Below are 14,979 nucleotides of genomic sequence, written 5' to 3' on the forward strand. Positions count from 1 at the left end.
AAAAACATACAGATGGCTAACAAGCACATGAGAAGATGCTCAACATCACTCATAATTAGAGAAATGCAAATCAAAACTACAATGAGATACCACTTCACACCAGTCAGAATGGCCATCATTAAAAAGTCTACAAACAATAAATGCTGGAGAGGGTGTGGAGAAAAGGGAACACTCCTGCATTGCTGGTGGGAATGTAAACTGATATAGCCACTGTGGAAGACATAATGGAGACTCCTTAAAAAGCTAGGAATAAAACCACCATATGACCCAGCAATCACACTCCTAGGCATATACCCTGAGGAAATCAAAACTGAAAAAGACACATGTACTCCAGTGTTCATTGCAGCACTATTTACAATAGCTAGAACATGGAAGCAACCTAGATGTCCATCAACAGATGAATGGATAAAGAAACGGTGGTACATATAGATATTGGAATACTACTCAGCCATAAAAAGGAACTCATTTGAATCTATTCTAATGAGGTGGATGAAACTAGAGACTATTATACAGAGTGAAGTAAGTCAGAAAGAGAAATATGAATATTGTATTCTGACACATACATATGGAATCTGAAGAGATGGTACTGATGAATTTATTTTCAGGGCAGCAGTGGAGAAATTGACATAGTGAACAGACCTATGGACATGGTGGGAGCAGAGGAGGGAGAAGGGGAGATTTGTGGAGAGAGTAACATAGAAATTTGCAGTACCAAATGTAAAATAGATAGCCAATGGGAATTTGCTGTATGACTCAAGGAACTCAAACAGGGTCTCTGTGACAGGCTGAAGGTTGGGATGGAGGGAGATGGGCTGGAGGTCCAGGAGGAAGGGGACATGGGTGTATCCCTGGCTGATTCTCCTTGACATATGACAGAAAGCCACAAAACTGTAAAGCAATTATCCTTCAATTAAAAACTTAAAAAAAAAAAAGATCGTGGACCACATTTGGGCTGTGGGTCATGGTTTACCAACCCTCAATCTCTTTCATGCCTCACGGTTCAGAAAAACTGCAATATATAGAGGGTTCCATCATGAAGAAAGACAGTTTTATGAGTATTATGGTTACATAGTTAAAGAGTTTTGCCAATCAGTTGTTTGTTTTTACATTTTTCATTTTAAAGTTTGCCTGATCTCCCAAATAATGGTTTCTAATTTTTGTCTCTGAACAAAATTTGGTATCCAATAAACCCATGTCATACCCAGTCTTAATATTAGAACTAGGCGTTTAGTTATACTCTATGCTGACACCATTTAATTGAATTCATTCTGTAAAGCACCTAGTATGAGTCAGGCTCATATTGGAGATAAAGAGTCAGTAATTCTTAGCTCATAAGAAGTGAAAACTAGGAAGGAGGAAGGTTACAAAGGAAGAATGTTCCGAATGAAAAGGGAATTCTGGAGGCTGAGAAATAGCACCCAGGAAAGCCAATCAGTCCCTCACTGAAAGGACTGATGCTGAAGCTGAAACTCCAGTACTTTGGCCACCTGATTCGAAGAACTGACTCATTGGGAAAGACTCTGATGCTGGGAAAGATTGATGGGAGGAGGAGAAGGGGATGACAGAGGATGAGACGGTTGGATGGCATCATCGACTCAATGGACATGAGTTTGAGCGAGCTCCGGGAGTTGGTGATGGACAGGGAGGCCTGGTGTGCTGCAGTCCATGAGGTCGCAAAGAGTTGGACACGAATGAGCGACTGAACTGAACTGAAGCCAACATGAAGAGCCATTAAAAAACACTGAAATGAAATATCTATGAGGTGGGGAGAGAGAAGAGCTAGCCCAGCAGCCTGGGGAGGGGAGTGTCCGCTCACAAGTGGTTGGTTACGTAGTGAGAGGAGGCATTTTAACAGACTGACAGTGGAAGGAAGCCTGACTGTGGTGGGAACCCTGACAATAAAACACAGTCCCAAGAGTCTTGCTGTGAAGAAGAAATATAAGCTAGTCCACTTGAGGGAGAATGATTGGGGATGCTGCAAGCTTGAGTGAGTAGATTTGGAAAATGAGAATATCAAGAGAATGATTTTTTTTTCTAATCTGTGGGAAATACTCGAGCCATCTTTTATGCCATGAGAAAGGAGCCAAAAGAAAGGGAAGGGTTGCCTCTGGGAGAAAAAGTCAGTAAGTGATAGAGTGGTGCATAATCAATGGAGCGGCAAGTCACTGCTTATGCAGAAAAGGTGAAGAGAAAACCCTTGAGGGTGGGATGGTCAGCGAGGCGGAGGAAGGTGCACTGAAAGAGGAGGCTTTCCCAGGCAGGTGGAATCACGTGGATTGAGGGCAGCCATGAGGGCGTGAAGGAGACTGTGATACTCAGGTCCTGGGTCAAGCCCACCATCAATCACTACCATGTTTCCTGAAGGAACTAGTCAAGTTTATGGGTTTCCAAGAATTGCCTATAAACTACTTAATGTGGTCTCTTGCCCTTAGGCAAGAGAGACCAGGTCATTGACTGTTGCTCAGCTGACAGATGGGCTTCTGTGGAGAGTCTGAAGTGGCTTGTTTACATGTCTGGTGCCTTGGCAAAAAGTGAAAAGAAAGTGTTAGTAACTCAGTTGCATCTGATTCTTTGGGACCCCATGAACTGTAGCCCCCCTGAGCTTCTCTGTCCATGGAATTCTCCAGGGAAGAATACTGGAATGGTAGCCTTTCCCTTCTCCAGGGGATCTTCCTGACCCAGGGATCAAACCCCGGTCTCCTGCATTGCAGGCAGATTGTTTACCACCTGACGATGTCTCAGAGGCTAGGCTTAGCCCTAGGCTCAGCTGGGGCTGTCCACCAAACCACCGACATGTGGCTTTTTCAGCATGGTGGCCTCAGAGTTGGACTTTTCTGACCCAGCTTTAGAAGGCACCCAGCCTCACTTTCCCAACATTCTCTTAGTTCTAAGCAAGTCATAAGGTCAGCTCAGATTCAAAGGGAAGGTAATTAGCTCTATCTTTCAGTGGGGGGAATGGTGGCAAGGTCAGATTGCAGAAGAGCGTGTGAGCTGGAATTATTATTGCTGCCATCTTTGGAAAATGCAATTTGCCATTTCCACCATTCCCAGTTGTTATGTTACTCAAATGTTGAACTTCAGAAAGGCAGGTAGAGGGTGGCCAGGTAAATGAGTAGAAATCCCATGCAAGTGCAAAGTGTACAAGCAGTGAGAATCTAAATGATTAACCACCCTCGTGTGTAAACTGCATTTTCCCATATGCTCAAAATACTCCTTCCTAACTCTTGTTTGTTATTGGAAGGTAAAATTTATCCACCTCGAGCTATAATAACAGAAAGGGTCTTTCTTTTAAATTTTGTTATTGAAACAAGAATAGATTCTTGTGCTGAACTTGTAGGCTGCAGGGGAGATGTATTTGGTCAGGTTTTCTTCTGCAGGCTTAAGGTCTGTTCATGAGTAACTTGAAAGCACATGACATTCAAGTTTCCCTTGCCGATTGAACCCTGAGCGGCAGAGCTAAGCCAGGGGCCTCTCTACCCATACACGAGACTCATTTTCTCCTTTGGCATTTTCTCTCCCCTTAACCCTAAGATTTCCGAAGGTCTCGATGACTGCATTTTTAGAACTGGATTTGTATTGTAGGTTTTTTTCCTTCCTTAAAGAAAAATAAGAACAATTTCTTTTTAGATAGAAAAAAATGTTGTATACTTTTTAAAGATAGAAAAAAGGCAATTTAAAATACTTCTTTTGCTGTACACCTGAAACTAACAGATTGTAAATCAACTGTACTTCAACAAAAATTTTTTAAAAGAAAATAAAAATGCTTTTAATGTATAGTACTTTGTATACACACAAGTGATTCATGTTCATTGGCAGAAATCAGAATATTCAAAAATACAAGATGAGAAAATAACAATTACAGTGCACATCAATGCATGATATTTTTAAGAGTTCCTAAAAATATTGTTTTTAACCTAACACTGGGAAAGATCATTTATTTTCTCTTGATGTTAAAAGATTTGTATAGTGAAGTGTTACTTATTGCCCAGAGATACTAAAAGTATCAACAGTCTTAGGATATATTTTATTTTAGAATGAAAATGTATGCTAATTATCATTACTATAAAAATCATTTCTGGATTTCTGTTGCTTTTTACCTTAAAACATTTCATAATATATAATAAGATTTATAATAATATAGTTTTAGTTAATTGATAATAAAAACTTGTATTTACCTTTCATATTAAGAAGTTTTGCTTTTGAACTATATATCCCATTTAAAGAAAAAAAAACTATTGAAAGTAAATATTTCTACTTCTGCTCTCAGAATAAACACTGAACTTCCTGCCAGGCTAAAGAAGCCATCCTTTCTCTTTTGTTAGTGCTATTTTCTTAGCCCCACTAAGATACCACTTTGCACTTAAAATTTCTTTGAACTTCAAGTGTAAAGAAAAGGGATCAGTGTCAATTAGTCAATAACCAATCAATGCCCAGTCTATGAAAACACTGTGCCAGGTGCTCTGGGAAATGTCATAAATCTGGTGTGTATTAGTCACTCTTTGCAACCCCATGGACTGTATGGCACACCAGGCTCCTCTGTCCATGGAATTCTACAGGCATGCCTACTGGAGTGGGTAGCCAGCCATTCCCTTCTCCAGGGGGATCTTCCCAGGCCAGGGATTGAACCTTGGTCTCCTGCATTGCTGGAAGATTCTTTACTATCTGAGCCACCAGCTGCTGCTGCTGCTGCTAAGTCACTTCAGTCATGTCCGACTCTTTGCAACCCCATGGACTGCAGCCTACCAGGCTCCTCCGTCCATAAGATTTTCCAGGCAGGAGTACTGGAGTGGGGTGCCATTGCCTTCTCTGATCTGAGCCACCAGAGAAACCCTTAAATCTGGTAGTCATGTTAAGCTGCCCACAATGGGAAAGAGAAGTGGTGGGGGAAATGCCTTATTAATTGTAAACTCAATGGAGCTTAAGTCACCTTTAAGGTAAAATTTTTTATTTTAGGATATGTGCTCAGGTAGGTTGTTCGGTCGCTTAGTTGTGTCTGACTTTTTGTGACCCCCGCCATGGACTGCAGCATGCCAGGCTTCCCTGCCCTTCATCATCTCCTGGAGTTTGCTCAAAACTCATGTCCATTGAGTCGGTGCTTGGGTAGAGCACAAGAAACAAATACACATATAGTAAGATATATGTGGCCTATGTAATCTACATATGGTCTATATCAGTATCTGTGCTGAGGTAGATGAACCCTAAGGTGACAAGTAGAGCCAGAGAAGGCCATCAGCTTGGCTTGAAGACCAAGGCTCACACAGCAGTTGCCATTTCCCTGGGGTTGGCCATGGAAGCTCCATGGGTGGGGAAGGCAGGCTTTAGAGCTGGGTGGTTATGGATTTGATTCCTGCTTGGCCACTTGGTAGATGTTTGACCTTGGCCAAGGCATTTAACTTGGGTTTCCTCACTAGTAAAGTAGATCCAATTAGATCTATCTTAAGAATTAGGTAGGTTATTTGTGAAGTTTCAGCTCATCAATAAATGGTAACTCTTACCAGTATTACATTCATGGTCAGGCTTGATAATTTAAGCTTTGTTCCCCACTGGTGACATTTTCACTACTCATTGAAGCCTCAGTTTACAGTCTAGTCTAAATGTATCTAATGAAAGAGAATCCAGAGTTTTTCAGATGATACATGGGTTTGTCCAACAAGTTACCTAGTAGTCATTTATTAAAAACCTCCTAATATATTAAGTATTATCTTAAATGCTGGGAACATAAGAATGAATAGAACACACCACCCTTCCAGAGATACAATGTCTAAACAGGTCCTAGGAAAGACTGAGATTTTAATGCCATACGGAGATATTCTTTGGCTTGTTCGTGCTTACCCAGACAGCTGAGTATACTTACCTACCCATGGCATTGATCTTGATGAGTAGTCAAGAAATCCTCTCCATGTTAAATATCAGATTTTTATCAAAGAAATAAACAAAAGACATGAAAATGATGGGAGTTCTAGTTCATCGTGGCTTCACAGATTATGTTATTTGAGAAAGCAGCAAGGTCTGTGTATTCAGCAAATCACCTGTTGCCTCTGGCCAGGCTGACCCTTGAGTGGACTGGGAGGGATAAATAGATGTTCTGTTACCAGTCATCACAAGTAACCAGTCATCAGTTTTAAACCTAGTTCCAGTCTTTTTTGTTTTTTTCCTTTGTCCTTTCATAATTCTCATGGTACCAAAAATTACTGCTTGGTGCCAGTACTGTCTTCTGTGGGCTTGATTTGTTTCTATCTTAGAAATACCTAGTTTTGGCTGAATGACTTCCCATGGTTGATAGAACTCAGCACCATTCAGGCTCCAATCCCACTAACTCTGCCTACCTCTTCCTGTCCCATTATCTTTCAAAAAAAAAAATATATATATATATCAGTCCCAGGACTTCCCTGGTGGTCCTGTGGTTGAGACTCCATGCTTTCAATGCAGGGGGCATGAGTTCGATCCCTGGTCAGGGAATTAAGATCCCACATGCTGCAGGGTGAGGCCAAAAACAGACAAACACACACAAAAAAAACAACTCAAAAAAATATCAGTGCCATTTATACTTATGTGAATAGTTATTAGACTTCAATTCTTGTCTCATTTGTATAGAAAGGAGTTAAGATTATTGTCCATGCATTTCCCTAACATAAAGGACATTTAATTACTTTTTTTTCCTTTCAAAACTCTCTCAGGAAACTTTAAATGATAAGAGGGAGTAACTTGTGGAATAAAGCCGTGGTCTTTCTTCAGTAGATTTTTTAAATGAGTATTGCATTCCTTTAACTGCCTAGAGTCACATCTTCCTGATGTATCTTTTCAAATAACCAGCCCCTGTAATTTCCTATCATATTCACTGCCTGTAATTGACTCGGCACTTCTAATTATAACCAGCACACATAGTGTAGAGATCTGAGACAGTTATGTGGATGACATAGGCCCTGGAGTTCATTTTATTAGAAAGAGTGTGGGACTTGAAGTAAGAGGGCCTGTCTGTCTCCGTACAGAGTCGTCACAATATTAATGACTGTATCCCTGTGCTATACATTATATCCCTATGACTCATTTATTTTATAACTGAAAGTTTGTACCTCTTAATCTCTCTCACCTATTTTACTCATCCTTCTTCCTACCCTTCTTACCCCTGGCAGCCACCAGTTTGTTCTTTGTATCTATGCATCTGTTTCCTGTTTGTTATGTTTGTTCATTTGTTTTTTTAGATTCCACATATAAATGAATCATCATACAGTATTTATTTTTCTCTGTCTGACTTAGTTCACTCAACATAGTACCCTCTAGGTCTATCCATGTTGTTGCAAATGGCAAGATTTCATTATTTTTATGGCTGAGTAATACTCCATTGTGTGTGTGTGTGTGTGTGTGTATACGTGTGTGCGTATACTATATGTAGTATAGTATACGTACATACTATATGTATGTACGTATACTATATCTTCTTTATCCATTCATCTATCAGTGGACACTTGAGTAGATGAAGGGAAGCTTTTTGATAGATGTTAATTGGTGATGAGTATAGAGAGTCTTTGCTGTTTTAAATATGTTTCTTTTTTGGCTACGTTGGGTTTTTGGTGTTGCGCTCAACAGTTAGAACTGGACATGGAACAACAGACTGGTTCCAAATAGGAAAAAGAGTATGTCAAGGCTGTATATTGCCACCCTGCTTATTTAACTTCTATGCAAAGTACATCATGAGAAACGCTGGACTGGAAGATACACAAGCTGGAATCAAGATTGCCAGGAGAAAATATCAATAACCTCAGATATGCAGATGACACCACCCTTATGGCAGAAAGTGAAGAGGAACTAAAAAGCCTCTTGATGAAAGTGAAAGAGGAGAGTGAAAAAGTTGGCTTAAAGCTCAACATTCAGAAAACGAAGATCATGGCATCTGGTCCCATCACTTCATGGGAAATAGATGGGGAAACAGTGGAAACAGTGTCAGACTTTATTTTTGGGGGGCTCCAAAATCACTGCAAATGGTGACTGCTGCCATGAAATTAAAAGACTCTTACTCCTTGGAAGGAAAGTTATGATCAACCTAGATAGCATATTCAAAAGCAGAGACATTACTTTGCCGACTAACGTCTGTTTAGTCAAGGCTATGGTTTTTCCAGTAGTCATGTATGGATGTGAGAGTTGGACTATAAAGGCTGAGTGCCGAAGAATTGATGCTTTTGAACTGTGGTGTTGGAGAAGACTCTTGAGAGTCCCTTGACTGCAAGGAGATCCAACCAGTCCATTCTGAAGGAGATCAGCCCTGGGATTTCTTTGGAAGGAGTGATGCTAAAGCTGAAATTCCAGTACTTTGGTCACCTCATGTGAAGAGTTGACTCATTGGAAAAGACTCTGATGCTGGGAGGGATTGGGGGCAGGAGGAGAAGGGGATGACAGAGGATGAGATGGCTGGATGGCATCACTGACTCGATGGACATGAATCAGAGTGAACTCCGGGAGTTGGTGATAGACAGGGAGGCCTGGCGTGCTGCGATTCATGGCGTCGCAAAGAGTCGGACACGACTGAGCGACTGAAATGAGCTGAAATGAACTCAGCCTTTCTTTAGTTGCAGTGAGTGGGGTCCAGTTTTCCTTGCAGTGCACAAGATTCTCGTTGCGGTGACGTCTCTTGTTTTAGAGCACAGGCTCTAAGCGTGGGCTTCAGCAGTCGTGGCATGCAGGCTTAGTTGCCCCTTGACATTTGGGATCTTCCCAGACTAGGTATCAAACCAGTGTCCCCAGCATTGTGAGGTGGATTCTTAGCCACTGGACCATCAGGGAAGCCCCATTCTTCACTATTTTAGCTCCTGGTTCTGGGTATCAGTTTTTACAGTGAGTAAAGAAGAGTGTCCTTACTGTTGATCTCATTTGTGAAACAAGATATGTACTCTTATCACAGGGGACTTGGGCCCTGAAATGTTTCTCTACTGGATTCATCCTCTTTCAAAAGCCAGTGGCAAGGACCATGGCCACAGTTCCCAGCCTCAGGTTCCTCATAGAAACTACAGGGACTGAGGAATAGATTTGGAGAGAAAAACAATCTGTGACTGTAGGATTTAAACATAAGATTGAAAACAGCATTGGGGAAAAGCTTATATATTGCAGAGTGATAGCTAGCGATGAGAGAAAGCCAGAGAGAAGCCTCAGGGATTTCTTCTGTTTTTTTTCCTTTTCTAAAATACATCATTTTCCAACCACAAAGTGTGTATTCTGGGCTCTGTCATTCAGTCGTGTCCAGCTCTTTTCGACCCTTTGGATTGTAGCCAGCCAGGTTCCGTGGGATTTTTCAGGCAAGAGAACTGGAGTGGGTTGCCATTTCCTCCTCCAGGGGATCCTTCTGACCCAGGGATCAAACCTGCATGTCCTGTGTCTCCTGTATTGTAGGTGGATTCTTTACATGATGACTTAGTGGGAAAGCCCCCCAATCACAAACTAGATTTTCTTATCACTGTGGTTTGTAACTTCATTCTGTGTTTCAGCTGAGAAGTCCGTTTCTCAGAGGTTCTGAGGATGCTTTTATGAGTATTTTTCATTTACAAAACTTCTTCTTAAGGACTTCCCTGGTGGTTCAGTGGTAAAGAATCTGCCTACCAATGCAGGGGACTCTGGTTTGATCCCTGTTGCAGGAAGACTCCACATGGTTCAGAGCAACTAAGCCCGTGAGCTGCAACTACTGGGCCCATGCTCCATAACAAGAGAAGCCACCATAATGAGAAGCCTGTATACCACAACCAGAGAGTAGCCCCTGCTTGCCACAGCTAGAGCAATCTGCCCACTCCCAGCAACAAAGATCTCAAGCAGCCAAAAAAAAAAAACCTTCTTCATAGAAAAATTAGAAAATAAAGATAAGCGTAAAATTGAAACCAAAAAACCATCCATCATCTAGCCAGTATTGTTAGTGATAACTGGTGTTCACATTTGAATGAGTATCTCAGCTTTTCAACCTGTAAGCATCTCTTCCAACCCCAGCATGTACATAGCTTGGATGATGTATTCAATAAATAATAATGGAAACAGCATTCTCTTAGATATTTTCTTTGAGTGGCTTTAAGTGCTGTGCTGAAATGTTTAATTCTAATTGTCTAAACTTTCAATACCAAAGAATAAATAGCAGTTGCCTTCTCTGTAGCTCTGTGGCAGCTTGTCAAAGCCATGCTGCTGTGGGTGGTATGAAATGCAGAACTTTCATAGGAAAATGATACTGTTTCTCAGAAAAACTCATGACCTGTACTATCCTTGTGGTCATCGAGGATGCGGTAGGCGTGTGACTCATAGATCAGGCCCCAGGGTGGGTTTGGCAAAGGCCCCCTTCCTCTCTGCCTTGTCAGTGACACTTGCAGAGATCTGTCCTGGTTTTTGTTTGGCTGTAGTATCAATACTACATTTATCCCATCTTTAGAGGTAGGAACTCGAAATTCCTTTCTTCAAGAGACTTCATAAAAGAATGTCTGCTTCATTGATTCTATATATGCTGAGGAAATGTGTGCTCTAACTAGAAATTCTGTTTATCTATTGTTTCCTACTTAGGCAGCAATAAGGAAAGAACTAAATGAATTTAAAAGCACAGAAATGGAAGTTCATGAAGAGAGTCGACAGTTTACAAGGTAGGTATGCAGTTGTGCGAATTAAAAATGAGTAAGATGGTAAATTTTATGTTACATGTATTTCATCACAATTTAATTTTTTAAAAAATATAGGTTAGCACAACACCATCTAGTGAACATTTCTGAAATTAAGTCCTTTTTTTTTGTTTGTTTTCTTCCAAAGAAGTCTAAATCATTCTAGACGGCTGTGTTTTGGTTTCTGTCTTAGTTTTATATTCTGGTCCAAAAAACAAGCATCAGCATCATTTATTCTGCTCTTAAAGAGACTCAGTTGAAGTTTTATGCCCAGAACAGATGCTGGTGAAAGTCAGTGTGGGCACAGACATGTCTACATTGGACTCACAGTAGACATAGCTTAGAAAGGGTAGAAGCTCAGTTTTTAGAAGGCATAGCTTAGAAAGGAATCTGATTTTTACTGATGCCACAGAAGCTCACTATAGTCCTACCATTTTTTCTGCCAACACACTTCAGTTTCACAGGCTGCTATAACTGGAAGAGGCTTGAGTGATCATATAGTCTGACCCCCGTACTTCATAGGTGTTCTGTTTATTTCTCTCGTATGGGTTTAAGAGCTTTGCTATATGTGTGTGTGTGTGCTCCGTCGTGTCTGACTCTTTTGCCACCCCGTGGACTGAAGCCCGCCAGGCTCCTCTGTCCATGAAATCTTCCAGGCAAGCTTCTTTTCCACTACAAGAATCTTGGAGTGGGTTGCCATTTCCTACTCCAGAGGATCTTCCAACCCAGGGATCAAACCCATCTCTTGCATCTCCTGCTTTGGCAGGTGGATTCTTTACCACTGAGCCACCTGGGAAGCCCCTTTGCTATATATACATAACAGATGTTCTATAAGATTTTTCAAAGAATTTGCATGTCAGTCAAATCTTTGAAGCCTGTTGTTGTTCAGTCACTAAGTGGTGTCCTACTGTTTGCAACCCCATGGACTACAGCAGGCCAGGCCTCCCTGTCCCTTACTATCTCCCAGAGTTTGCCCAGGTTCATGTCTTGAGTCAGTGATGCTCTCCAACCATGTCATCCTCTGCTGCCCTCTTCTCCTTTTGCCTTTAGTCTTTCCCAGCAGTAGGGTCTTTTCCAGTGATCAGGTGGACAAAGTATTGGAGCTTCAGCTTCAGCATCAGTCCTTCCAATGGGTATTCAGGGTTGATTTTTTTTTTAGGATTGACTGGTTTGATCTCCTTACTTTGAAACTTAAATTGTTTAAAAAAAAAAAATACTGGGACAGATGATTACATGAAGAATACCATGGTAGATCTTTCTGGAAAGCAAATACTAATCCCAAAACTAGAAACAGCCTCTGTAAAGCAGCCTTACATCAGGGTGTGATGGTATCTGCAATGGGTTTTGTTTTGTTTTGTTTTGGTAACAGCTGATATGAATGTAAGTTTTAAAAGTGTTTCCCACAATATAGTGGTTAACACACTTCAAAATGTCTTTGAAGACATTGGTGGAGGAGTGGGTGAATAAGATGAAGGGGATTAAGAGGTACAAACTACCACTAATGTACAGCAAAGTAATGTACAGCAGAGGAAATATAGTCAGTAATATTGTAATAACTTTCTACAGTGACAAATGGTAACAGACTTATCATAGTGATCACTTCATAATGTATAAAAATACTGAATCACTTATGTTGTATATCTGAAACAAATATAATTCCCAGGTAACTCAGCTGGTAAAGAATCTGCCTGCAATGCAGGAGACCCCCCACCCTACCCCCGCTTGATTCCTGGGTCAGGAAGATCCCCTGGAAAAGGGATGGGCTACCGCTCCAGTATGCTTGGGCTTCCCTGGTGACTCAGACTGTAACGAATTCGTCTGCAATGCAGGAGACTTGGGTTCAGTCCCTGGGTTGGCAAGATCCCCTGGAGGAGGGCATGGCAACCCACTCCAATATTCTAGCCTGGAGAATCCCCATGGACAGAGGAGCCTGGCAGGCTACAGTCCATGGGGTCGAAAAGAGTCGGACATGACTGAGCAACTAAGCACACACAAGTCAATTACAGTTCCATTTTCTAGAAAATTAAATTTCCAGAGAAGGAAAAAGTGTTCATATCACTGAGATGAATATTCCTTGCTTAGGTATTCTTTAAAACTTGGCAGTAAAGCAAATGTCTCCTGGTATTTTTCCATTAATTTATATTACATCATTAGTGTTGCATTATGGTTGAGATATATTTAGGCTCTGAAACTTATAAAAATAATACTTATGATTTTCAAATTGTTTTCAGTATTTCTTTAAACAGTAAGAGGTTTGGTAAATGCTGCTGAGTCTTATCAAAATAATACAAACATATGATAATGTTTTACATTTAGAAAATTGCTCATATGGAAGATTATGGTGCTCTTAGCCCCAGCCATCCTTAGAGGGAATAAACACGCCATGAATCATGACCTGGCTCTTTAATTGGAACCCGACATAGAGCAACTCAATTATTAGCCTTTCTCATTAGTGCCAGGCGTTATCTGCTTATAAGAGGAAGCCTTCCCTTCAAAATCTAAACCTATTAGCTGCCTGCGGATTTAGGGTGGTTAATAAAAGGAATGAGACAGCACTGCTTCGTCTGTCCAGGCATCTCTTTATCCAGAGATAATCTCCCACATAGTGATGTGTTAGTCAACTCTAGGAGGACCCATTCCCACATTCCCCATTCCCTTCCTTAGCTCTGTATCTCTGGAGAGAGTCATAAAAAGCTGGTAACATTGGTTGTCTCTAGGAGGGAAATTAGATGACTAGGGGCCAGGCACGGTGGGGAGACGACACTACTTACCCTTCTGAACCTTTTGGATTTTTGAAACATGAGAATGTATCACCTTGTTGAACATGGTTTTAAATTTTAAAAAAATGAAGGATCCATTTCCGAAGTTGTCTTTCTATCAGTGAGGTTTCCAGCATGGTGGTTTTTCATGAGTAGTGTGCTGGCACTGCTACCGTGACATGCCTGCTATTGGTGTACCGTGAAGACACTTCTAAAAACTCCGTCATGAGTACGTTCTCTGAACGCTTGACCTGAAGATGGATTGTAGCCCATCCATCTAGAGTGGAAAGGTCCACTCCTTCATCTGATTCTCTGTTTCTCCAGATAGCTCTTGAAATTGAAATGCATTCTAGGGCCATATGAGAAGCATGAGGATAAGTGGCCCGTATAAGAGTTCATCCTTTGGCTTGCAAGGTACCAAGCTCTAACCTCTGTTCTTCAGAACATTTTCAGCTTGTCCAGCCACATACTGTTTTTTCTCCCCACCCCAGCAGCTGCCCACCTGGTCCACTGTTCAAACCCCAAAAGACCATTTGAAGAGCACTGTACTATTAAATAGGGCCAGTGCATTCTGGAAAGAAATCACCATGGCAAAGAAAACCCACTTCCCTTTCCAAAGTAAATGGGATTTCTACAATTTCAAAGTAATTCTTTAAATTATAAAGACATGTAAATTGTTTGAAAAGACTTTACATAAAAAACTAAACTTTAAAATGGTTACAGCTGAATGGTAGGATCTATGACTAGTTGTAACCTTTGAATATTGTTTTCCAAATTTTTTAAAATGTCAACATGTATCAGACTTATAATCAAGAGAGAATATTGCTTTAAAAAATAAACATCGAATTTTGTAAACAAGAACATTTTTAGAGTGTGCAAAATAATGCTTTCATACGTATAATTCTCTGTGGGTGCATGTGTGTGCCTGGGTGCTCAGCTGCTCAGTGTGTCTGACTCTTTGGGATGGTAGCTTGCCAGGTTCCTCTGTTCATGAGATTTTGCCAGCGAGAATACTGGAGTGGGTTGCCATTTCCTCCTCCAGGGGATCTTCCTGACCCAGAGATCAAACCCACATCTCCTGCATTGCAGGAGGTTTCTTTTACCACTGAGCCATCTGGGAAGCCCCTTGTATAATTTTATTAGTTTCTATATTATTTGCTTAATATATTAAGCAAAGAATCATTAAATTGCTAACTCTTAGAATCAAAATGGGCCTCAAGAGATTACTGGCATAATGTTGAGTGGAAAAATCCAGATACTGACTAAAGTATACATATGTAGCAGTGGTTTGTTTTAAAATTCAGATGCATAGGAAAAAGACTGGGAAATAACCATCCATAAAAAGAATGAAATATTGCCATTTGTAGCAGCATGGATGGCCCTAGAGAATATCATATTAAGTAAAGTAAGTCCGACAGAGAAAGACAAATATTATCTGATATCACTTATATGCAAAATCTAAAAAATACGAATGAACCTATATACAAAACAGAAACAAACTCAGACATAGAAAACAAACATGTAGTTACCAAAGGGGAAAAAAGGGTAGAAGGGACAAATTAGGAGTGTGGAATTAACATATATAAACTACTATACATAAACTA

At 40.7% G+C, this 14,979-nt stretch overlaps 1 protein-coding gene across 1 annotated transcript in view; it reads left to right on the top strand.

Annotated features, from left to right (window-relative positions):
* The window catches only part of PHACTR2 (phosphatase and actin regulator 2), a 140,230-nt gene that overhangs the window by 118,973 nt on the left and 6,278 nt on the right, over nucleotides 1-14,979 (top strand). Inside the window, exon 12 of the mRNA XM_052645847.1 lies at nucleotides 10,525-10,601. Coding sequence (XP_052501807.1) covers nucleotides 10,525-10,601 — 77 coding nt within the window. The remainder of the gene's footprint in view (nucleotides 1-10,524; nucleotides 10,602-14,979) is intronic.

Source organism: Budorcas taxicolor, chromosome 9 (assembly GCF_023091745.1).
Source record: "Budorcas taxicolor isolate Tak-1 chromosome 9, Takin1.1, whole genome shotgun sequence".
Taxonomy (NCBI): domain Eukaryota; kingdom Metazoa; phylum Chordata; class Mammalia; order Artiodactyla; family Bovidae; genus Budorcas; species Budorcas taxicolor.